Genomic DNA, 25,427 nt, shown 5'->3' with positions numbered 1-25,427 from the left:
CCACACACTGCAATCTCACTCCCAGCAGAATGCCACACAAACACAGAGGTGTGCTTCCCAAAAGGCAGCCCATTCGCTATATAGTGAACTCCTTTTGACCAGAGCCTTATGGGCCCTATATAGGGAATAGGGTGCCCTGGTCGCTGGGGGAGTTAAGCTGGTCGCTGGGGGAGATAAGCTGGTCGCTGGGGGAGTTAAGCTGGTCAGCAGAGAATAGGAAACTATACAAGACAAGGCGTATTGAATCAGAGACAGTGTGTGTGTGTGTGTAGTGGTGTGTGTGTGTGTGTTACCTTCGTAGCGTAGCTGGATGTAGAGCAGTGTGTAGATGCAGTCGATGGCTGCCCTGCGGACCAGGGGGTTGGGGTCGGTGCATCGGGGGGCCAGGCGGCCCAGGAGAGATCCCAGGTTGTGGAAGGTTACCATGTTCTACAGAGACAGAACACCCAGGTTAAGGCTATGGGTTGGTTCCACATTTAAAGGGATCCTTCAGGATTTTGGCAATGAGGCCCTGTATCTACTTCCCCCACTTGTGGATACCATTTTTATGACTCTGTGTCCAGTATTAAGGAAATTAGAGGTTGTTTTGCAAGCCAATGCTAACTAGCTTTAGCGCAATGACGGAGTATATTGGTATCTACAAGGATGCTAGCAGATACCCATAGACTTCTAGTTCAGTTCACCTGTTCATCGGAGTCTGGGAAAGTAGATAAATGGCCTCATTGCAGAAATCCCTTTAACAATAAAGAAGCACTTTTATCAACTTCTACTGTCCTCCAGGAATTCTGGATGATTTATTTCCATGTCCTTCAGTATTTTGTGGTCCTGGTACCACAAGCCCCATATTCCTAACAAATGAGCCTTTAGAACCACTGCAAACAAAAGGTCAGCTCATAAGATACACTACTGAACATTATGGCATCTGAAACATTTTGAAAAACACAAAACACAGCTATATTTGCTGTTAGTTTATGTCTACAGAACTCAAGGACTTCAGCTAGTAAGGTCCAAATATGACCTGAGAAAGAAGGGTTTGCAGATGTTTTTCTGACTCACTTTGACGTGGAGGTTGTTGAAGTAGAACTCCAGGATGTGAGCGGTGGTGTTCATCGCCCTCTCCCTCTCATGATCCTGACCAGAACTCAACCACTCCTCAATGTGCTGCGGACAAACAAAAACAGGGTCACGGTTGAGCTAAAGATCAACGTATAAATAAGTAAACATTTAAGAGTATACTTCTTATCACCAACTTACCTTGAATACACTCTGGAGTCCGTCTGGACTCAGGTCTCTTACAAGAATATTCCTCAACAACTCCTGAAGAGCATTGAAGGCGTCTTTGTATAACGCCTGTGGGAAAAGCAGTAGATACAAGCTTTACCATCTCCACTTTCAGGGTATCTGCTGGTTCCATGAAGTTGAATTTAAGACTGTTCCCAAGTATTCCCACACAGAGAGAGACGCGTGATCGTATACAAATGTAAGCAAGGTTTGAAATGATTATGTTTTAGTCAAACATATCTGTTTGGGCTTCTTGCGGTCAGTTTGTAGTCTACAAATTATTAGTCATTATGTTCCATCCGCTCAATAAAAATGAGCCTGCGTCTGAATCTAGTTGATGATGGCTGGGCTGCTAGGCTATAGATGGCAGAAGCATGGGGTTGCCCATCTGCCCCAATGGGCTAATCATTAGCTAGATCACAAACTAAGTGTCCAGAACTCAGGCTTCCATACCTATACCTGCTCCAATGATACTGAACATAACCATACCACTGTGAAAAAATCCTTAAAGTCAAATATACAGCACAGTAAGTGTATAAACATGTGGTCACTGGGTGTGTTTGATTCAGCACTGCTCAAACACACCGGAGTCAGATTAACAAGGTCCTGTTGAGCAGTTGATTTGTAGAATCTGACGTGTTAGACGGGCTGGAACAAAAGTCTACACACCCAGTTGGTCTGCTGGAGGTATTATCCAATAATAATTATGGGATAAGACTAGAACATTAGCCGACAACCAAAAAAACATAATAACTCATTCAGTGAATCCAGGATCAAATGGCTGTACTTTGAGGGAAGGCTCTAAGACGGACTTTATCCAGTACAAAGACAGACCTTGTTATAGACATTTCATCTAACATGTTCAGGGAATGCATGATAGTTATTCTGATGTGCAATAACAAAATAGGATCCAGAATAATCAGATATTTTTATTTGTCTGCATGTGTGTATATTGGCCAAGGCTATATGCTACATAATGATACAAATAAATAAATATAATGTATTGTCACATACACCAGATAGGTGCAGTGAAAGGCTTTAAAGGGTCAGCCATAGTAGTACGGCACCCCTGGAGCTAATTAGGGTTGAGATGCCTTGCTCAGATTTTTCACCTTGTCGGGTATTGAAACCAGAATCCTTTGGTATATTTGTTTATTTAGGGCCTGTAACCGCTAGGCTACCTGCTGCCCAAGGAAGTAGGAACTCAAAACACATTAGCTAGAGTGCTAACTCTAAATATGATATCGTTGCTGGATAGCAATGCAATTGATCCAACAGTAAATGTAACATCCTACAAAAATATTCCATTGTATTCACCCCAAATGGTACGCTCCACTCCGTTCCACTGGCTCATCAGCCGTTTGTAAAGTGGTGTCATTTCCTTTATCTTGACAGAAATTATTTTTACAGTATACACAAAGCTGAGAGACTACTGTTAACATTAAAAGTAGTTGTTTTAAAACAACTGTCTTTCCCACAATTACATTTCTAAAATGTTGCTCAACTGTCAGTTTGCTTGCTCTTCTCAGAACGCATCTCTCCCTTCACTCTGTGTGTAAAGGGGGAAGGAGCGAGAGCCAGCAGCCAAACAGGGACAGGGCAGATACTTTCATTTCAGGAAGTAGATTAACGCACATTACTGTTGAGCAAAAAATGTTTTTACAACCAAAACAATCTGCAGGAACATTGTGTAGCCTAATCACCAACATTTCTTGTAAGAGAAGGACAATGTCTGTTTATCATCCCAGATCGGGTTGTTGTCTGACTGTATAGGCTACCTTCTCTCTCCTCTGGCTACGGTCCGACACACACACACACACACACACACCTCTAACATCTTGAAAGTGCGGCTCGATTGTTATTTAACGTTGCCGTTTTGCCGCAGTGGCAACAATTACACAGAAGCACAATGTAAAACAGTGTAGTCATCTCCGTCACATTCTTTAAGACATTTGAAAACTGAATTTAAGACATTTTTAGACTTAAGGCCTTAAATCAGATAAATGAATTTGAGATTTTTTTAAGGACCCGCGAACACCCTGTTTCATACTTTCACAAAATAAGTGCAGGTTTATGTTTCTGCTGAGATGACTGCATGTCTACACACACAGAGAAGGGCTGTGTATACAGTATATGTATACTTGAGGTTGTTCATGTGTGTCCTAAAGTTGAACATAACTAAAAGGTTTCTCTATAACAGGATACATAATAAATCACTTCCTGCTTTAGTCACATGGTTTGTGACTCACCCTATGCCAATCCACTGACTTTGAAATGTCCTCGATGCATTGGTTTGATTGCACTTAGGTCAACATCAATTAGATTGAATCAATAATAAACTTTTCAATATGGATTGGTTGATTTGTATGAATAATAGTTCATGTACCTACATGTACAGTAATTCTCATTTTGCGCCCCTCCAGGTTTGTGCACCTGTTGACTACAGCAACCCACTGACGGTGAAAAATCCCAACGAGGTATTGAGATGCTTCAGCTTCATCTCTCACCTCTCTCTGTTGGGGCTCCAGCACCTCCTCGTCTTTTCCCCTGTCCTTGTCCGGAGTGTTCACCGGGGGAAGGCCGTACACACCGTTCAGACACGTCCGCAGCATATCAAAGTTCTCATTCTCCGTCAGCGCCGGCTCCAGGTTACTGGGGTCAACCCGGGGTCAAGGATCAATGATGTCACTCAGTAGAGGCTAGGGTTGCAAAAACTGCCCAGGTTTTCCAGACATCCTGGTTGGAAGATTCCTGGAATCAGGAGGGAAGGAATATCCAGAATCTTCCAACCAGGATTTCTGGAAAACCTGGGAATTTGGGGAAAGTTCCCTGATTTTTGCAACCCGAGAGGAAGATGAAACACCTGGTACTGACAAGCTCCTGACAGGCTGACAGTCTATGGCTGACATCTCTGGGCTCTGTTCCAATATGCAACCCACTAGCACACCTCTGGGCATTAAAGGATACATGAGGTTGGCACACGTGGTCATCACAAGGTGGCGAACCGGAGTCCGCATGGCATCCGTGGGTTCTGCCTTGATAAAATCCTTCAATAAAAGGAAGATATTGAGATGGGTCAACACAATCAGAACCACTTGACTGTAGCAGCCCTCATATCATAAAGCCTTTCTAACAGCTGCATAAGACATAACAGCTGTCATAAACAACGTTTTACAGTTGGTGTGATCTAAATCCAGTAACATTTAATGTAACCCTCCATCATAAGGGCTACATAACACTGTCCTAACAACGACATAACAGATACATGACATAACAGGTGACATAAACACTGACCATCATGACTCCCATGAGTTCCTGCTTGCGGACAAACATGTAGCCCTGATTGCGTACGACGGTGCTGATGGCCTTGGCTATGAGCCCCACACTCTGAATCAGACTCAGCTTCATGGTCAGGTCCTGATGGGGGGGGGGAATACAGCGTACACACACACACACACACACACATATATGCACAGAGACAGGGAGACAAACACACAGCCTCAGACTGTGTTCATGGCGATAGCAGTCCGCGGTTTAGTTTGTTCGCATCATTGTGAGCAAGACAACCAAATATTAGTTGTATAGTGCAGCCCTCAAGCATACAGACAAGTCACTTACCCTATGATTCTAAAGTTCCCTATGCCATCTATAAAACACCTACAGATAGCTGGATAGCCTAGAGCAGGACCAAGGATTTCAACCCTAGTGATTTTTAGATGTTGTTGAAAATGTCAGGGGTCCATAAAGAGATGATGTTAAACTTGATAAGAGCATGTCACCAATAGAATGGTTTCAGAACATGGCATAAGAAACAACAGCTTATGGTTGGGTAAGTCACATTCTACTGAAGATGAATTTTACTACTTTTCAGTTGGCTTAAAAATCAGTGTGTAGATACAGGTCAATATGAATTAAACAATCAAAAAGTAGAGGGTGTATTTTTAAAGAATGATCATCCATGCCTTGATTTGGAGACTGTAAATGTCAGACAGAAATGTAAGCTTTGCGATCTGGAAGGGGAAAAAAGAATTTGAACATCAAATTCCACCATCTGATTTAGCATCACAACCTAAGAGCTGGTGTGTGTCTTCGATCAAAAAGGGAAGGAGGAAACCACAAGGCCCGAGAAACACCATAGTGTCATACCGTGTTAGTAGGACATGGAGGGCATTCAAAAGCACTAAACGTTCTGAACTTCTGAAACAGAGGCAAACAAATACACTGCCTCCCATCATAACTACATGTGGTGCTGATCTTTCAACTAGAGCCATTTACTTCTAAAAGTTCAGAAAGTTGAAGCAGCAGCGTTCTAGAGAGAAGAGATTGTTAGAAGAGTTTTAGTGAGAGAGAGATAGAGAGGATCCTTCATTAGGGTCCAGTCACGGTACCTTGGTCTCTATTTTAATTCCCAGAACCTGCACAACATAAAAGCAACAAGGAGTTTAATCCACAAGTGAACACTACTAGACAATAATATATCCTTTCCCCCTAAAGAGAAGAGAATATGCTCTTCCCCCTCATTAAGAAAATGTTATCACACTACAGAAGGCCCTTACCATGAAAGTGTTCCCCGTTTAGATGGTTAACCATGGTATGGGACAGTGATACATTAAATGTCTCACAGATACAGATGAACTCAACCTCTATATCCTTATTGCAGTAAAAAGGTTAGCAAATGTTCCAGTGCTAGCCAACTAGCTGTAGCCAATTAAAGGAGCCCCATGTGGAACCCAAACGACTCCATGGATATAGACTCGGCTTCTTAACATTAAACACCTTGTGTGTGTGTGTGTGTGTCCGTCCGTCCAATCACCCACCCTAACCACGGACATAAAATCCCATGATCCAGTTCAAGTGGACATCTGGAGGTCATAGTGTACATTGGCAGCGGCCCCTGAAGGCTGCAGTTTAACAAAGAAAACTATGGAGGCTAGTTTTCAGACAGTCATTGTGATGCTAAGCATATGGCCGGCGGCTAAAGGAGAAGAACCCCTGAGGATATAAACAAGGTTCATCTGTAGCCATGGAGAGCCAGAGAGACCTCCTGAATGCTACGAGTGAGACATTTGAAACACTACAACGTAGCGTGACTTCTCCAACTGGTTGATATAATCACACGTTCCTTTCACTGTGGTTTGTGCTGTGTGGTTTTATGTACCTTTCAAATGCCTCAATTATGACCCATCGTTGGTTTTAACCATATAACCACCAGTATGTAACTGTGAGCAGTGAGCCTAACCAACTGTCTGTGTCCATCCCAAATGGTACCCTATTCACTATGTAGGGAATAGGGTGCCATTTGGGATGGATCTGTCTGACCAGCATGTCTTTTAACTCCATCAGACTCAGCCTTATCAGAACTTCTGCTCTGTGAGGTCACTCTACCACGCCAACCCACACATGCTCACAGAACTTGAGGTCACTCGGTACCTCGCCAACCCAAGCATGCTCACTGGGCCAACGGAGAACGGTAAAAAATAGATTTTCAGGAATAATGTGAAGCTGCAGCTATTCTGACTACGCTAGCTAACGCTGCCATTGAGGAAGGGGAAAACATTACAAGGCGATGGTAAAACACAGTGCTATGTGGTGATCAGCGACGGGTATCGCTCAGTGATTATTTCTCTCTCTGCAATGGGGGGGTAAATGGATGGTTGGAGATGGGAGTGGGGTTTAATTTGACTGGCCGCACCTCTTTATAGGACATGTGGGGGTATTTAACAGGTCGTCCCTGGCAGCCTCTGTACTCTAACAGTATGGGCAGCCAAAGGTAACAGCCTAACTAACTCTCTGTCTTTATGCTGATGAAGGCCTGGGCCTGTAGTGTCTCAGAGTAGGAGTGCTGATCTAGGATCAGGTCCCCCCCTCTTATTCATTATGATTTAAAAGATACAACTGATCCTAGATCAGCACTCCAACTCTGAGACGCTTTGTGAATATGTGCCCTGAAGGCCAAAACGGGTCCATTGAGACTGATGACAACATCTAAAGAACTATTTAAATTTGAGAGATGCTGGCTGTCTGTTTCATCCAGGCCTTCCTGACAGAGATTCACTCTTGGATCAAAACGTTGTGGACTAGCTTTATTAAAAGGGATGTGGTGGAGTAATTAAGGGATGTGGTGGAGCAATCATGTGACTGTGTCTCTCAAGTCCTAGCTCCTTACCTTGGTGTTGAAGTGCTTACTGATGCTGCGGAGGATGTCTGAGTCGATGCGGGACAGGATCTGGTCCTCTGGGGCGTGGAGCGCTACGTAACCGTAACACAGGATCAGCGTGCTCTTCATCTTCTCTACATCCAAGTCATTCTTGTCCTGAGGAGGAGGTAGAGATGGGAGGATTATGGTGTAGATTGAGCTTAGTAGCGGACTAAAAAGCTATTTCAATGTGGAATTAATGTCAACTTTATAAAAACCTTCAAAAATATAAATTAGGCTAATTAAAATCAGTTTATCAATACCTGTAAACGTTTCCTTTAAAAATACTTTAGCAGGGCTTGATCGAGCTTGTTTGGTAAAATGGAACCAATGGAATAGTCCCCAAAGTGCAAACCGTGCCTACTGTACCTGACACTCCAGGCAGGCTCAATCAAATGCTCAAAGTAGTAGAAAGAAATCAACAAGCTCCATAAAATCTTCAATCTGAATGTGTTAAATTGCTGACTGTACAGTGTAGATAGAACCTCCAAGGCAGGCAGGCATTGCCAAGTTTGTGTTTATCGCTACGATGAAAATAAAAACACGAATAGCATACTAACTTTGAGCAGGCTGAATATTCCTGAGGCTTTCTTGAAGGCGTCAGATTTCCCGAAGTCGTCCAGTTTGGCCAGAGTGGCATCGAGATGACTGCTTGCACACAGCCCGATCCCCATGGCGACACCCTGGGAAACCCATTACCCCAAACACACCCTATTAGCACAGTTTAAGGGACACTTCAGCCTCCTATGACCAAACAGTACATCTAGATTATCATTAACACCGGCATTACAATTTGACTACCACTCTCTATTAGGCCTAAAGACTGTAAAAACACCACAATTCCTAATCATCTGGTTAAAATACAACGGAAATGAGGGGGAAACTTAACTCCAGACACAAATTACAGCTTAGGAAGGCAGACGTGACCTCCCTTTGAAAATAAGCAAAGGCTAAAGACTACTTGTCACAAGACTGTCTTAACTGGGCAATTTAGCTGCACAAAGAATCCCTGTTCTGCCCGGCGACGCTCTGCCCTGCCTTACGCAGACAATTACATCACAGGTCACGCTGAACAGATGATGATAAATAAAAGCAAATGCTATCAAGAGGATCATGGCCTGACTCAAACGGGGACTAAGAGGTTTTACCGCTCTCTCGATGGCGTCGTTGTGTCGTGCACTGATCAGTATCTCTTGGAGCTGCTTCTGGACCACCTCCTTATTGGAACACTGCTGCAGGGTCACTCCAACGCACCTGTAGAGGAAACGCTGTGGAAAGAGCCATGAAGCCAAGAAGAGAAACCTTGATAGTTCGTAGAAGATATTATTTTACTAAGATTTTACTAAGATTATGAGGTTCTACCAACCTGGATACTTTGTAGAATATATTGTTTTAATAAGATTTTGTTAACGCTTATCAGGTTCAGAAGAGTTCCTTGAGGTATTTTTAAATAAGATCATGTTTAAAGAGACATAAATACAATGTGTTACATCTCATGGTTAGGGCTAGGAGTTTTCCCTGAACTATAAGTGAAGACTGGAGAACTCCCTGGTCAGGTCATGAAGAACTCTTGGCCCTACTCATGGTTGAAGAGAGGTTAGGATGAGGGTGTTCACTAACCTTCTCTTCCAGGGACTGGTTATACGTGGACAGGTAACGTGTGGCCTCTATAGCCAGCTGACAGCTCCACTTGTCATCAGCTATGGCCACCAGGGACTTGGCTAGGAACTGTATATGTCCAAACAAAACCCCACCACACAGCCATGTGACCACATCATTATGTTGTATATCAAATCCCTTTGTGACTGAAACAGAAAACACTTCTTATCCAACGCTTTGTGCGTCAGACACTGCATGCATCCCAAATGGCACCGTATTCCCTATGTAGTGCAATACTGTTGACCAGAGCCCTGGTCAAAAGTAGTGTATTATAAAATGAACAAGATACCTTTTGGGACAAACCTTATTCTACATATTGACTGTTATTGACAGTGTTGTGGGGACAGACAAAGAGGATGTTAGATAAAGATCACCATAGTGACAGTGTTGTGAGGACAGACAAAGAGGATGTTAGATAAAGATCACCATAGTGACTGTTATTGACAGTGTTGTGAGGACAGACAAAGAGGATGTTAGATAAAGATCACCATAGTGACTTATTGACAGTGTTGTGAGGACAGACAAAGAGGATGTTAGATAAAGATCACCATAGTGACTTATTGACAGTGTTGTGGGGACAGACAAAGAGGATGTTAGATAAAGACGGGCATACCTGTAATAGACTCTCTTCCCATTTCTTGTTGTCTAGTGTTTCTGGGGTAGACTCTGTAAAGAAGAATAGACCATACTACTCAGACCTCGCTCGCCGCACTTCCTCCCAGACAAAAAAACAACTACAAAAGAGGGCAGCAGAATATTCTGTGCACGTTCCAAAACTGACCAAAGAGCTAAAATGATTTAAGATCAGTTTTAATGCCCTATGGTCTACTTCAATCCAAGCTATGTATTTTTATGATGGAAAGATGAAAATGGCCCACTGCAAAAAAATTAAATAAAAAGTTATATCTCCAAAAAAAATATAGCCCATAAAATATTGCCTTCAAAATTGTGAATCACTTATAATGTCCCTTAACTGCAGCTGTTGTGGTAGAAGCATGCGTCTTTATTGATGTCAGTTCTCAGTAGAATACATGGAGGAAGAACTATTTTAAACCACGGACATTAAAACGAGGTTCACAGCCTCCTAAGCTGTCAATACTGCAGGAGCAATAAAAGTCGCTCAGGGTTATTTCTGCTTTGGAGAGAGAGAGAGAGAGAGAGAGAGAGAGAGAGAGAGAGAGAGAGAGAGAGAGATATATATATATATATATATGATGAGCCCCAAATGGCACCCTATTCAGTGCACTACTTTTGACCAGGGCCCATAGGCACTACATAGGGAATAGGGTGCCATTTGACACACAGACATAGCTCGCTACAGGTTATAAGACTCTGGGGTCATTGAGTTGAGGTCCTTTACCTTCCAGGTAGCTGAGGAGAGCAGGGATCTCCTTCTCCCAGAGTGTCTCAGCGTTGGGGTGGATATTAGGACTTATAACGTTCAGTAGAGACAGAGACGGTGCACCATGGCCACGACTCCGGAACGGGAACGAACCATTCACCTGAGACACACAAGCACATCCCGATTTACAGGTAAGACAAAGAAATAGCCTAGCTATTACTGGAGACATTGATCATACTTCATGGGGGTTTAAATCAAGTTCAAGTTTTCTAACACCCACATAGCAAACTGAAATCTATGAGCATTCAAGTGGCATGTCATTAGGGTTTCATACTCACCAAGAGCCGCACCATCAGTATATGTGGAGAGGGAAGATTAACTGAATTAGAAAGAAGAAACAGATGAGTAAACAAGGCTGATAGACTAAGCATTATAATGAATGACTGAATGATTAAGTGGCCAGGCTCGTACTTCTCCCCACAAAGAGTTGAGCTTAATCATTGAAACAATGACCTTACAGTTCAAGACCCAGCCGACGCTAGTGCTTTATTTAGTGATAAATGTGGCTTCTCATTCAGCTAATCAGAACCAGACACTCTGGTCTGGCTGGCCTCTAAGAACCGACCAACGGTCCTTTAATGAGAATAAAATGGCTGTAGAAAATAAAGTTTCAACGAAGAAAAAAAAAAAAAAAAAAAAATCCCAATCCCAAAGAAGTGCTGACGAGGAGTGGGCCCGGGCCGCGACCATCTGGTTTACATTAAAGAAGTGCTGACGAGGAGTGGGCCCGGGCCGCGACCATCTGGTTTACATTAAAGAAGTGCTGACGAGGAGTGGGCCCGGGCCGCGACCATCTGGTTTACATTAAAGAAGTGCTGACGAGGAGTGGGCCCGGGCCGCGACCATCTGGTTTACATTAAAGAAGTGCTGACGAGGAGTGGGCCCGGGCTGCGACCATCTGGTTTACATTAAAGAAGTGCTGACGAGGAGTGGGCCCGGGCTGCGACCATCTCGTTTACATTAAAGAAGTGCTGACGAGGAGTGGGCCCGGGCTGCGACCATCTGGTTTACATTAAAGAAGTGCTGACGAGGAGTGGGCCCGGGCTGCGACCATCTGGTTTACATTAAAGAAGTGCTGACGAGAGTGGGCCCGGGCTGCGACCATCTCGTTTACATTAAAGAAGTGCTGACGAGAGTGGGCCCGGGCTGCGACCATCTGGTTTACATTAAAGAAGTGCTGACGAGGAGTGGGCCCGGGCTGCGACCATCTGGTTTACATTAAAGAAGTGCTGACGAGGAGTGGGCCCGGGCCGCGACCATCTGGTTTACATTAAAGGGCCTGTGTGCCGAATCCCAATACGGAAACAGTGAGTGGAAAAGGGAGGGAGGAAAAGACCTCATCTCATTGGTCAGATCCCCCTGGCTCATCGTGATGACATCATAATGGCTTGTTAATATGAATGTAATGTACTGTTTATGAATCTACTGTAACTGTCTACCAGGGAGGACAGGATAGAAAAAATACATTTCTGTTGCACACCTAGTAAATGGAGCTCCTTCTAAAAGACACCTACCTTGCTCGTTGAAGTCGATGTTGAAGTTGGGCTCCTGGGAGGCTCTCTTCTTGGTTCCCAGCAGCGTGAGGCTCTTACAGAGCGGTGTGGTGGCGTTGGAGTACTGACCTGGGGTCAAGTAGTACAGCAGCATGGGCCACAGGACCTGAAGAGACAGACAGAGGATCACTGTCAGGTAGTACAACATGGACCACAGCACCTGAAGACAGACAGACAGTCAGGTAGTACAACATGGACCACAGCACCTGAAGACAGACAGACAGAGACAGTCAGGTAGTACAGCATGGAACACAGCACCTGAAGACAGACAGACATAGGTAGTACAGCACGGAACACAGCACCTGAAGACAGACAGACATAGGTAGTACAGCATGGAACACAGCACCTGAAGACAGACAGACAGTCAGGTAGTACAGCATGGAACACAGCACCTGAAGACAGACAGTCAGGTGGTACAGCATGGAACACAGCGCCTGAAGACAGACATAGACAGTCAGGTAGTACAGCATGGAACACAGCACCTGAAGACAGACAGACAGGTAATACAGCATGGAACACAGCACCTGCAGACAGACATAGGTAGTACAGCATGGAACACAGCACCTGAAGACAGACAGACAGTCAGGTAGTACAGCATGGAACACAGCACCTGAAGACAGACAGACAGTCAGGTAGTACAGCATGGAACACAGCACCTGAAGAGACAGACAGACAGTCAGGTAGTACAGCATGGAACACAGCACCTGAAGACAGACATAGACAGTCAGGTAGTACAGCATGGAACACAGCACCTGAAGACAGACAGACAGGTAGTACAGCATGGAACACAGCACCTGAAGACAGACATAGACAGTCAGGTAGTACAGCATGGAACACAGCACCTGAAGACAGACATAGACAGTCAGGTAGTACAGCATGGAACACAGCACCTGAAGAGACAGACAGACAGTCAGGTATTACAGCATGGAACACAGCACCTGAAGACAGACATAGACAGTCAGGTAGTACAGCATGGAACACAGCACCTGAAGACAGACAGACAGACAGTACAGCATGGAACACAGCACCTGCAGACAGACAGACAGTACAGCATGGAACACAGCACCTGCAGACAGACAGACAGGTAGTACAGCATGGAACACAGCACCTGCAGACAGACAGGTAGTACAGCATGGAACACAGCACCTGCCACAGGGAGACAGATGTACAGTAATATCACAACATTGAGTTCACCTGGTGCAATTGAACCAATAGAATAGTCACAAAAGTACACAAAAGTACAAACCCAGAGCTCTAGGCATGCTAAATCAAACCCAGAGTTCTAGGCAGCCTAAATCAAACCCAGAGTTCTAGGCAGCCTAAATCAAACCCAGAACTATAAATCAAAATATTTAATGTATGATTTGAACCCAATTCTGCAGAGATTTAATCCCATGAAGGAATGGTAAATCATTGTTCTCTTCAGTCTCTGTCAATGCCTTGTCTCATAGCTTCCAGTGGGAAGTAATACAAGAGACATGTCATCTCAGAGAGAGTGTTGATGTTGGGAACCTCAAAGGAACAAGTTACTAAGAGCAGAGTGACTGGCTGTAAAACAGACAGGGTGATGCCGTCTTTGGATGTGAGCCGGTTTTCCCTCAAGACATCTGATGATAGGAAAGTATGAACTGACTGAGCTTCTTTACACAAAACTCCATATTATAGCAATTCCACCCTCAGCCTCTTCTCATAAACGGTATTATGTTTGGTGTTAAGTGTGACTTGGCTTCGACGTATTCGAAAGCCGTTTTTACAGCAGGAACAAACATTAAAATGTCATTTGTTCACTGCCTCTATACCTGAAACGATTCCATGAACAACAAAATGTTGTTTGTGCATAAATATGCTGATCAGATAAATAATGTTAATGTGAGAGAAGAAAACAGGTGATAGATTGCCTGCCGAGAGCGAGAGAGAGAGGATTCTTATCTCCATGCAGTAGACTCACGTCAGTCAGCCGTCCCACGGTCGTAGTGAAGAGGTGAAGTGTGTTGTCACACATGCTGCGCAGCGCCTCATTGGTCACTTCCTCCGGGTCACTGGGGCGCTGGCCTGGACGCTGCAACAGACCAAACCCACAAACAGTTCTTAAGAAACACACGGACCACCATATACAAGTCAGAGAGTAGTTTTAACTGATCCACCATCTACAATGTCATGCTAATCCCTCGCCAAGGATAATGTCTTAAGACCAAAACGGATTGTAGATATGACAAACGTACATAGTAGGTGTCGGGGAGAGCACAGTGTTGGATGATAAACTTGACCAGCAGGTCTCCTCCCTCCAGCTCCAGGTAACCATGGTGAGCCATGGCACTGATCACCTGGACAACCCTCTTCTTCACCTGCAGGGGGAAACGATAGACAGAGGTCAGAGGTCAAGCAAAACACGAACAATACAACAATAAGAAAACATGTAGCGCCGGTTTCCCTGATTAAGCATGTTTGTACTAAAAGACGTGTTCAATGGAGATTATAGCCTATTGAAAGTGATTTTCAAACCAGGACCAGATTTAATCCATGTCTGGGAAATTGGCCCATAATGTGTGATATGTTTCCCAATTGAAAATGTTTTTTTTTTTGTTTACAGCACATGGATATGGGTCATTGAAACTGTGTTCATTTTTATTTTCTATGCCTTTTAGGAGAGAAAACTGAGCCAAATTGTAACAGTTTAATATTTACACATGGCATGAGGTTACCTTATTGCTGTGGTCAGCCAGTGGTTGTCTGATGCTGGCCAGGATGAGAAGCTTCTTCGACTCCATAATGGATGCTAGATCACAGACAGAAAGCCTTGAGTAACATCATGAGGTCATTTCATATCAAACAAGTCCTTTATAAGTACCAGTGATGCTTTCAAATCCAGAGAACAGGTTCAAATAACACTAGAACTGCTAAAGTAGTCATTTTGACTGTTCATGAATGTATTTTATTACTCTGCCATTTAAGCCCCCCCCCCCGTCCTTGACCTGCCTGAAATAAGTCTGTATAAAAAGACACTGTGGTTGTTAGAATGTTAATATGACAAACAGAACTGGAGTTAGAACCAGTTTTCGGAGGGCCTATCATTATCTGAATGGTTTTCCACCATAAATTGGTGTGGATGTTTTTGATCAGATGGCACGGCTGCACTCTGAAAGGAAGCAGCCGCCGCTGGCCTGTTGCTGTGTTTTACAACATGCTTGACTTGGCTGCTGTCAACACACACGTTGTTCAAGAAAGGCATGAACACCACCATGCCCAGGAGAGACTTCATCAAGAGTCTGACATACGGGCTACCTGAGAGACATATGAGAGTCAAGGCAGCAGCAAAGATTCCCCATGAGCCTCTGTACGAGGCAAATTGCACACAGCTCCCAGGGAGGAGACGGATGCACAAAGAACAGAACCCAAGACACCTGTGTCCCCTGCAAGTGACGTGTTTGTGGGAAGTGTGTCGAGTAAGTAAAAGTGGTGAAGATGTGTCGACTGTTAGGACAAGGGATAACCGCTAAATGAAATCCAACTGGTGCCATTACGTGAAGCACATCATGTACAGTGACTTGGGAAAACATTCAGAACCCTTGACTTGTTCCACATTTTGTTACAGCCCTATCCTAAAATGTATTAAATAGTTTTCCCCCCTCATCAATCTACACACAATACCTCATAATGACAAAGCAAAAACAGGTTTAGACATTTTTGCTAATTTATCAAAATAGAAAAAAACTTAAATATTACATTTACATAAGTAATAGACCCTTCACTCAGACTTCGTTAATGCACCTTTGGCAGCGATTACAGCTTCGAGTCTTCTTGGGTATGATGCAGCAAGCTTGGCACACTTGAATTTGGGAACTTTCTCCCATTCTTCTCTGCAGATCCTCTCAAGCTCTGTCAGGTTGGATGGGGAGCATTGCTGCACATCTATATCTCCAGAAATGTTCGATCAGGCTCAAGTCCGGGCTCTGGCTGGGCCACTCAAGGACATTCAAAAACTTTTCCCTTAGCCACTCCTGCGTTGTCTTGGCTGTGTGCTTAGGGTTGTTGTCCTGTTGGAAGGTGAACCTTCGCCCCAGTCTGAGGTCCTGAGCGCTCTGGAGCAGGTTTTCATCAAGGATCTCTCTGTATTTTGCTCCATTCATCTTTGCCTCGATCTTGACTAGTCTCCCAGTCCCTGCTGCTGAAAAACACCCACACAGCATAATGCTGCCACCACCATGCTTCACCATAGGGATGGTGCCAGGTTTCCTCCAGATGTGACACTTGGCATTCAGGCCAAAGAGTTCAATTTTTCTTTCATCAGACCAGAGAATCTTGTTTCTCATGGTGTGAGAATCTTTAGGTGCCTTTTAGGAAGGAAAAGCATCCAACAAGTGCTCAGCATATGTGGGAACTCCTTTAAGACTGTTGGAAAAGCATTCCAGGTGAAGCTGGTTAAGAGAATGCGAAGACTGTGCAAAGCTGTTAAAGGCAAAGGGTGGCTACTTTGAAGAATCTAAAATGTAAAGTATATTTTAAAAAATTAACACTTTTTTGGTTACTATGTGATTCCATATGTGTTATTTCATAGTTTTGATGTCTTCACTATTATTCTACAATGTAGAAAATCGTAAAATAAAGAAAAACCCTTGAATGAGTAGGTGTGTCCAAACGTTTGACTGGTACTGTATATATTGTAGTAACGTCTATGTATACTGTAGTAGTGAGTTGTGCCTATATATTTACTGTATTAGTTTGTAGTAGTGTTTATATATACACTGCAGTAAGTGCCTCCTGTCCTGTGCAGACAGGCCCGAGCCAGACTAACTAGCAGTCTTACTGGAGGAGTTGATGAGGTGTCGGAGCACGGCCAGGGAGCCCATACGGATCCTCTCATTACTGTTCTCCAGTTTCTGAAGCACAAACATGACCAGCCGGTCTGGGAAGGTGTTGGCTGAGGAGGAAGGAAGCGTATGGCACAGAGTCAGACCACTGTTTAAAGTTTAAACACATTTACCTTTGAGTGAAGTCACACCATCTCAGATCTAAATCATGGATTCTCTCATTACAGGAGGACATGGTGTCCATCATGTAGTTTCTCTGCAGCAGCTCCGAGTTCTAGAATAACAAAGACCTTGTTCACAATGGCACCCTATTCCCTATATAGTGCACTACTTTTGACCAGGGCACTATATAGAGAGTAGGGTGCCACTTGAGACACAGAGAGTCTTGTATTGGTTGAAGAGGAAAAACAGTCTGGAACTCTGAACATGGTATATCGGCCTAGTACCATGTAGGTAACAGAACCAATTAATACTGATATTCTACATTCCATGATCATTTTATATTATACAATGTGAAGGAAATTACCCAGATCTGAATGAAATAATATATATATATATATATATATATATATAGGCCCAGACAGTAATATTTAGATGCAAGCACACAGAATGCTCACAGTCCAAACTGTGATGACCAGCTCCTCATAAAACCCTTCTACACGTTGCAGCCATAAGGTCTTCAATCCAAACTCCATAAGTTGGAAGAGCAGTGAAGACAGACATGTGGCATATTGCAGCAGTGTGTGTGGCAGGGGGACTGTTGCTTAAATCCCTCCCTCCCTCCCCAACAGGAAGCAAATGACTACTGGATTAAAACTTCACACTGGTCCAATGACTGGTCTAACAAAGACCAGGTCAAGGGGCCTGTTCTAGAACCTTCCAGTAGAAATTATTGGGTAGAACAGTTGTGATTGTTATGTAGAATAAAGAATCGTGTAAATTCTATTCAATGCATTTCTATCTGTAACATTTACTTAAATGACTACAACCCTGACCTCTCAATCCAATAAACCCAGAGAACAAAACACACACGCACGGATTATTGAAGAACAGAAAACCAACCTAGAATGCTGAAGCATCTCAATACCTCGTTGTGATTTTTCACCGTCAGTGGGTTGCTGTAGTCAACAGGTGCACAAACCTGGAGGGGCGCAAAATGAGATTTACTGTACATGTAGGTACATGAACTATTATTCATACAAATCAACCAATCCATATTGAAAAGTTTATTATTGATTCAATCTAATTGATGTTGACCTAAGTGCAATCAAACCAATGCATCATGGACATTTCAAAGTCGCATAGGGTGAGTCACAAACCATGTGAGAACAGGAAGTGATTTATTATGTATCCTGTTCTAGAGAAACCTTATAGTCAGTCTCTAGTATTACTAGCTATGCTAAATACAGAAAAACATCCTATTGACATTGCGCAAACAGCCCAGGCGGAGTGACAAGAAGCTTTGTGTGTTCAAGGAAGTACTTTCAAATCAAATGTTATTAGTTACATCAACAGTTTACAGCATGTGTAAAAGGTGCAGTGAAATGCTTGCATGCTAGCTCCCTCAACATTGCATTGTGCCATCAGGGGACTGTCACTTTGTCGTACCTGCTGGTTTAGAGTAGTGAGCAGGCTGTCGATCTGAGTCTCCAGAACTCTGCTGCCCATGTTCACAGAAGCATCCAGAACTTGACACAGGCTCTGCAGGGGAGGTGAAAACAACATGAGCTGATTAGTGAGCAGAGCACAATGTTGGGAAACTGACTAGACTAAAATACTGATACAAGACTGATGAATGACTGGGAGAGTATGACTCCATTAAAGAAGAAATGCAAGTCCCAATCAACATAAATAGCATAGGGCCAGACTGCACAGTATCCTGGTCTGAATCAGTATGTGCTTCAGTCAACTCCACAGCTAACTACCATGGTTATGCCAAGACAACCAGACGTCTTGGCGTGAGAACATGACAAGCATACCTCCCAGGGGGGCCCTACCTCCCAGGGGGGCCCTACCTGTTTGACAGGACACTGGAAGGTCAGAAGAGTTAGCTAAACTCTGGGTGCCTCACATACAGCACTTTATTCCCTGTATAGAACACCAGCAGCGGTCATTAGAGGCCGACCTACCTTACTGATGACGTAATGCTCCGTGTTCTTCTTGTACAAGGAGAGGATTGTGGGAATGAGTTTGGGAAGCTGCTCCTCCAGTTTATCATGGGCCATCAGGTGACTCATGGATCCCACTGCTTCTGCCACTGTCAGTCGTAGCTACAGCCCCAGCCAGGGGGAGAGAGAGAGAAACACCACAGTTAGTCGTAGCTACAGCCCCAGCGAGAGAGAGAGAGAGAAACACCACAGTTAGTCGTAGCTACAGCCCCAGCGAGAGAGAGAGCGAGAGCGAGAGCGAGAGCGAGAGCGAGAGCGAGACACCACAGTTAGTCGTAGCTACAGCCCCAGCCAGGGAGAGAGAGAGAGAGAGCGAGACACCACAGTTAGTCGTAGCTACAGCCCCAGACAGGGAGAGAGAGAGAGAGAGAGAGCGAGACACCACAGTTAGTCGTAGCTACAGCCCCAGCCAGGGAGAGAGAGACAGACACAGAGAGAGAGCACAGCCAGAGAGACAGAAGAGAGCCAGACAGAGAGAGAGAGAGACACGACAGAGAGAGAGACAGACGACAGACAGACAGAGAGAGAGACAGAAACAGACAGAGTAGCGACAGAGAGAGACAGACAGAGCAGAGAGAGAGACAGACAGAGAGAGAGACAGACAGAGAGAGAGACAGACAGAGAGAGAGACAGCCAGAGAGAGAGAGAGAGAAACACCACAGTAGCGAAGCTACAGCCCCAGCCAGAGAGAGAGAGAGAGAGAAACACCACAGTTAGTCGTAGCTACAGCCCCAGCCAGAGAGAGAGAGAGAAACACCACAGTTAGTCGTAGCTACAGCCCCAGCCAGGGAGAGAGAGAAACACCACAGTTAGTCGTAGCTACAGCCCCAGCCAGGGAGAGAGAGAAACACCACAGTTAGTCGTAGCTACAGCCCCAGCCAGGGAGAGAGAGAAACACCACAGTTAGTCGTAGCTACAGCCCCAGCCAGGGAGAGAGAGAAACACCACAGTTAGTCGTAGCTACAGCCCCAGCCAGGGAGAGAGAGAAACACCACAGTTAGTCGTAGCTACAGCCCCAGCCAGGGAGAGAGAGAGAGAGAGAGAGAGAGAAACACCACAGTTAGTCGTAGCTACAGCCCCAGCCAGAGAGAGAGAGAGAAACACCACAGTTAGTCGTAGCTACAGCCCCAGCCAGAGAGAGAGAGAAACACCACACTAGGACTGCGTCCCAAATGGCAACCTATTCTCTACAGTGTACTATTTTTGATCAGATACAGCAGAATCAGGTTTGACCAGAACCCTATGAACCCTAAGGGTCCTGGTCAGAAGTAGTGCACTCTATAGGGCAGGGGTGTCAAACTTTCCACGGAGGGCCTAGTGTTTTTGGTTTTTCCTCTCAAGACCTAGACAGCCAGGTAAGGAGTTGTTTACTAATTAGTGACCTTAAATCATCAATTAAGTACAAGGGAGGAGCGAAAACCAGCAGACACTCAGCCCTCCATGGAATTAGTTTGACACGTGATTTAAGGAATACAATGCCATTTGGGACACAGACAATCACTGGAAAAAGATTCAATCAACCGAGTCCACATCTAACTGAAGCAGAAATCTGTTTACCAATGCAGAGACGGGGAGTCATCTTACTTTTGGCATTCTCAAAAATAAAGAGAGCAGCAGTTATGCTGCAGTTGCTCTGTGGCTAATCATTTCATAACCAAAATGGAGGAATACAGAGTTTATGACCAGATTACAGATAAGGGAATATTTGTTTTCCCACAAGCCTAGACCAACCTGTACTGTGATTATGTCCTCTACTCAGAAACCACAAGAAAACCTTTCTGCATAACATTGCTGAGTATTAACCAGGCAAATATGTCCAGGAAACTCTCCTAAAATGTCTTTATTCATCTAATATCAGTCATTGACCTGACTGTGGACCTCTCTCCTCCCTTCCCTATAAATACCAGCACACCGCCGAAGGGGTTGCGTTCATCAAGACATCCCTACAACAGAGGGACCGTTGAGACAGAAATGTAATTAGGAGAAATTGGTTTCCTGCTCCTCTTAATGTAATGTACCTTGGATTCCCTGCTCTGGAGCCAGCTGCAGTAGAGGATATCGTAGGCCGCGTAGATGTCGCTGGAGAACGTGTCCTTTCTCACCGTCGGGTCGGGAGCTTTGTCCAGGTTGGCTAGGTACTCCAGGATACTCTCACTGAAGTGGGACAGAGCTGGGAGAAGGAAGGAAGGTCTACAAACTGGGTCTGGTAATGCATATTTAACCATGTACAATAATAATAATAAAATATAATGCTGCAGTATGTTGGATATAGTGCATCTAGTCCTACCAGAGGAGAACACCCACTTCATGTTGTCCTGCTTGGCCATGCCAAGCATAGGGAGCATGGTGCCCAAGATGGCATTGAGAAACGGCACCATACCATAAACTGTCAACAAAAGATTAGACGTTAGACTCTACCTCTATTACAATGCCAAGAGATATCTAAACAATTTGAAAACACTGAGGAGTCTTTGTAAAAAGAAACAAATGCTTCTCAGAAGCTAGGTGACAGGACATAAAGGATACATGTTAGCAGCCTAAGTATTTAGACTTTTAGGCAGCTCTATACAGTGCGCTTGCCATTGTGTCTGGTGTTTGCCTACCATTGGATTCAGAGAGGCTTGCTAATGTTTGGACCACAAAAAAATGAGGCAGGATCCCTGGCTGGAACTTGCTGAGGATTTCCTCCATGATGTCATTGATGTACTTGTTTCCCACAGCAACCAGAATATTGCTGGCTGCCTGTTGCCAATCAGGTACAACATCCTGTAAAAACATGAAAACTGAGCTGTTGAATCAAACCCTAGGCCATAGTTTCTGTATTACATGAAAACAAACAGATACTATTCATGTGTTCTGATTGATGCAATGGCCTCAATGTTAGAACAAAGTAGAACCACTGATAAATCAAGTACATTCTCAGAAGAATAACTAGATTACATGCAGTATTAGGCTAAAAGCATCGAAATTGAATGACCAACTGTATTTCAGATGAGACCAAATAACAATCATCAGAAACAATCTAACCTTTGATCGGGTCATTTCATCGGAGGCCAAAGAAATTATGCTTTTGATTTTCGGGTAACTGATATCGTCTATCTTGGTCTTCACAATCAGCTCAATCGTCTGCAGTATGACAACTCTGTGCCCAATGACAAGCTGCAGGAAAATACATTTACATTGTAATTCACTTCAAAACACAGGCCTTACGTCTACATGGATTAATGTCAACACAGTGGCATGTATGAAAAGTCTCTCCCAAACAGTATTTTTCACCATCTCTTTTGTATTCATGTCATTGGAGCAGCACATGCAGAGTCCCAGTCAACAGAGAAGTGATGATAAGGTCTCCAGCTTCTGGAAGGATGTGTGTTATTTCTTCATGTTAGAACATATCACATCCTAATGCAATCTTTTATTATTTATTATTGTTGTTGCACTGTCAAGAAGGAACCTGCAAGTAAGCATTTCATTGGACGATGTATACCATGCGTATCCCATGCAAATGACTAATAAAACTCAAAACCTTCTCTCTCCAGCATTGTGAGGAAATCTGCAGCACAGAGCAGCATTGGTGCTGTCTGAAATTACCCTTGCATCAGAGGGCTATGGTCACACATAGTACAGTAGCCTCCTTCTCATATCCAAGAACCCTTTCACTGTCACACTTCCACTTCCCATGTTCTGAGAGTGAAAGTTACATCAAGGACGGTGACAGGACAGATAAATGGCTGAAATTAAGAGAACGACACCTCTAAAACAGAACTAGAAATCTATGCTGTTATTCAAGTACAATGGAAACATATGACTGCTACAGTAGGTTTTAAACATCAGGCTTGTATTACAATTTTCTTGGGTCTTGGTAGTAAGAAGATTATATTAATTTAACATGGAGCAATGTTTACGTAGGCCAGCATTGAGCACCACCTACCTCAACACAAATACAGACACAGATAGACTACAAACATGGGCCACATACACTGTCCCACATCAAGTTCAGCATGAATTGCTAATGAGACTGGGGACTTTCTATTATAGTGTTCCAGTCTCTGCTCCACACAGTAGCTAATCAACAGTAAGTGGCAGTAGTAGTGGTGGTGTCTGACCTTGGGGTGCTTGACCAGGTAGTCCTGGCACATGGACAGGACCTTGTTAGGCTGCTGCTTCCCCAGGGTCAGTATGGACTTCCTGACCTGCTCCCTGACCACTGGGTCCTTGTCATTGGCTGAATCCAGCAGGGCCAGGGTCACCTCTGACGGGGAGAGAAGACAGCAGGGTTGACATGGAGGAGTGAGAGAATACAGAATAGACATGGAGGAGTGAAACACAAATGAGAGACCTGGGGTCTATTCGTACCACCAAACAGCATGCAAGGGAAAGCCAATATCAAAAGAGGTAATGGCATAAGGACACGATTATGAATTGAGGTCACTCACGCTCCACATCTGACTCCTCCATAGTGCCTGTCTGAAGGCTGGGACTGGAGATATTTAGGATTTCATTTGGTGGTCAGAGAGGGTTAAAACGTGTTCATCTGGTCTCATCACACTGCAAAGAGAGAAAACATGCATGTTTGACATGTCAAAGAATGTAGTCTATGGTAATAGTCGGACGAATGGAGAGAACACCAACACAATGTGATTGTTATTCATGTGCTTAAAACAGTGCAATCTCCATTATATTCTCACTGGCGATGATGTGCAGTAACATCATGACTAGCTCAGTTGCATCACTTTATGTGGCAACTTTAAGACTAGCGCAAATAGCCACATGACATGTCCTATGCTGGATACAAACAGAGTTGCAACAGACCGTTACAGTGCATGACAAAGTAAATCAACTGTTAACTAGCTGTCAAATCATAACGAGCCTGAACCTGAAAACAGTCAGAGAAGTGCAGCACTTCCTTGTCAGACCAAGACTTGTTTTTCTTGGTTGGGATATTACTGTAGCTAAGTTAGCTATTCCACATGTTCTGCGCTGCTAAGTGGTTAATAGTATAGTTGTTGTCAATATGCTATAATTTCATTTGAATAAATGAAGTGTCATCGACCTACATTGTCTATTGCTACAGGTGACAACAAGCTAGCTCTGTTTCGGACTGAGACAGAAGGGCAAGCTCTGTAACAGAGCTAGCTAGCGGTCACCTGTAGCAATAGACAATGTGGGTCGATGACATTTCACGGATTCAATTCTAGTATATTGACAACATCCATACTGTTAACCTTATACCAGCGGCGAACATGTGGAATGATGAGCGTCGTTAAATTCAGCAAAGTAGGCTCCCCACCTTTCGAACAGCCCGTCTGACAGGCTAGCTTGATGTTAACTAGCTAGCAAGCTAGCTAACGTTACACACAAATGCAAGGATGAATCTCCTCACGCGCAGTAATCCAGTGAAGATGCGATGTATATTGTCCGATACTTGGCTGACAAACTGTCTTTCACTGTGGTATTGTATTTTTCCTCAATATAAAGAGAGAGACTTGTTAGCATGCAGTAGCTAGATTAGCTGTATGCCAGTGCAACGCATAGCACGCAGGTAAACACCCCTAATCATGTGCTTCGAGTCAGTGTGGGCGTGACTTTGACAGGAGTTCAGTTGATTCAATGATTTTGATGCATGTGATAGATCACTGACTGGATATCACGAGGTACGTGAGATATCACTTTTCTGGAACTTTTGCAACTTTATAGCCATAGGAAAGTAATGTGTTTTTGTGTCATGCATCATGACTTGAAATACTCTGACAATGTGGACTGGATACATCACAATATCTATGTTTTTATATTGAATTTCTATTTTCTCTCCAACAATTACAGCAATATTAGCCATATTACTGCGAGCATGCGCTGACCAACCAGCAAGTGTCTTCACTGACGTTTTCAACCTCTCCATGTCCGAGTCTGTAATACCAACATGTTTTAAGCAGACCACCATAGTGCCTGTGCCCAAGAACACTAAGGTAACCTGCCTAAATGACTACCGACCCGTAGCTCTCACGTCTGTAGCCATGAAGTGCTTTGAAAGACACAATCATCCCAGAAACCCAAGACCCACTCCAATTTGCATACCGCCCCAACAGATCCACAGATGATGCCTATTGCACTCCACACTGCCCTTTCCCACCTGGACAAAAGGAACACCTATGTGAGAATGCTGTACATTGACTAGAGCTCAGCGTTCAACACCATAGTGCCCTCAAAGCTCATCAATAAGCTAAGGACCCTGAGACTAAACACCTCCCTCTGCAACTGGATCCTGGACTTCCTGACGGGCCTCCCCCATGTGGTAATGGTAGGTACAACACATCCGCCATGCTGATCCTCAGCACAGGGGCCCCTCAGGGGTGTGTTCTC

The 25,427-nt window shown here is 44.1% G+C and overlaps 1 protein-coding gene across 2 annotated transcripts in view; it reads right to left on the bottom strand.

The window, feature by feature from the left end:
• LOC106573518 (maestro heat-like repeat-containing protein family member 1) overlaps positions 1–24,642 on the bottom strand; it is a 37,356-nt gene extending 12,714 nt beyond the window's left edge. The window contains exons 1-29 of one of the 2 annotated variants that reach the window (XM_045697658.1): positions 24,358–24,642; positions 23,504–23,615; positions 23,174–23,319; positions 22,095–22,226; positions 21,671–21,833; positions 21,355–21,453; positions 21,086–21,237; positions 19,029–19,169; positions 18,508–18,600; positions 17,962–18,040; positions 16,896–17,009; positions 14,794–14,867; positions 14,314–14,436; positions 14,040–14,150; positions 12,053–12,197; positions 10,817–10,857; positions 10,497–10,638; positions 9,750–9,802; positions 9,098–9,205; positions 8,626–8,745; positions 8,038–8,160; positions 7,448–7,594; positions 5,670–5,696; positions 4,576–4,698; positions 4,249–4,328; positions 3,789–3,933; positions 1,255–1,350; positions 1,057–1,161; positions 294–429 (exon numbers count right to left, since the gene is read on the bottom strand). In XM_045697658.1, coding sequence (XP_045553614.1) covers positions 294–429; positions 1,057–1,161; positions 1,255–1,350; positions 3,789–3,933; positions 4,249–4,328; positions 4,576–4,698; positions 5,670–5,696; positions 7,448–7,594; positions 8,038–8,160; positions 8,626–8,745; positions 9,098–9,205; positions 9,750–9,802; positions 10,497–10,638; positions 10,817–10,857; positions 12,053–12,197; positions 14,040–14,150; positions 14,314–14,436; positions 14,794–14,867; positions 16,896–17,009; positions 17,962–18,040; positions 18,508–18,600; positions 19,029–19,169; positions 21,086–21,237; positions 21,355–21,453; positions 21,671–21,833; positions 22,095–22,226; positions 23,174–23,319; positions 23,504–23,525 — 3,040 coding nt within the window. In that variant the 5' untranslated portion in view covers positions 23,526–23,615; positions 24,358–24,642. The remainder of the gene's footprint in view (positions 1–293; positions 430–1,056; positions 1,162–1,254; positions 1,351–3,788; positions 3,934–4,248; positions 4,329–4,575; positions 4,699–5,669; positions 5,697–7,447; positions 7,595–8,037; positions 8,161–8,625; positions 8,746–9,097; positions 9,206–9,749; positions 9,803–10,496; positions 10,639–10,816; positions 10,858–12,052; positions 12,198–14,039; positions 14,151–14,313; positions 14,437–14,793; positions 14,868–16,895; positions 17,010–17,961; positions 18,041–18,507; positions 18,601–19,028; positions 19,170–21,085; positions 21,238–21,354; positions 21,454–21,670; positions 21,834–22,094; positions 22,227–23,173; positions 23,320–23,503; positions 23,616–24,357) is intronic. The other variant, XM_045697661.1, reaches the window with a different exon arrangement.
• Positions 24,643–25,427: the final 785 nt, after the last annotated feature.

The sequence above is a fragment of the Salmo salar genome, chromosome ssa02, assembly GCF_905237065.1.
Source record: "Salmo salar chromosome ssa02, Ssal_v3.1, whole genome shotgun sequence".
Taxonomy (NCBI): Eukaryota; Metazoa; Chordata; class Actinopteri; order Salmoniformes; family Salmonidae; genus Salmo; species Salmo salar.
This window is presented reverse-complemented; position numbering and strand designations above follow the sequence as displayed.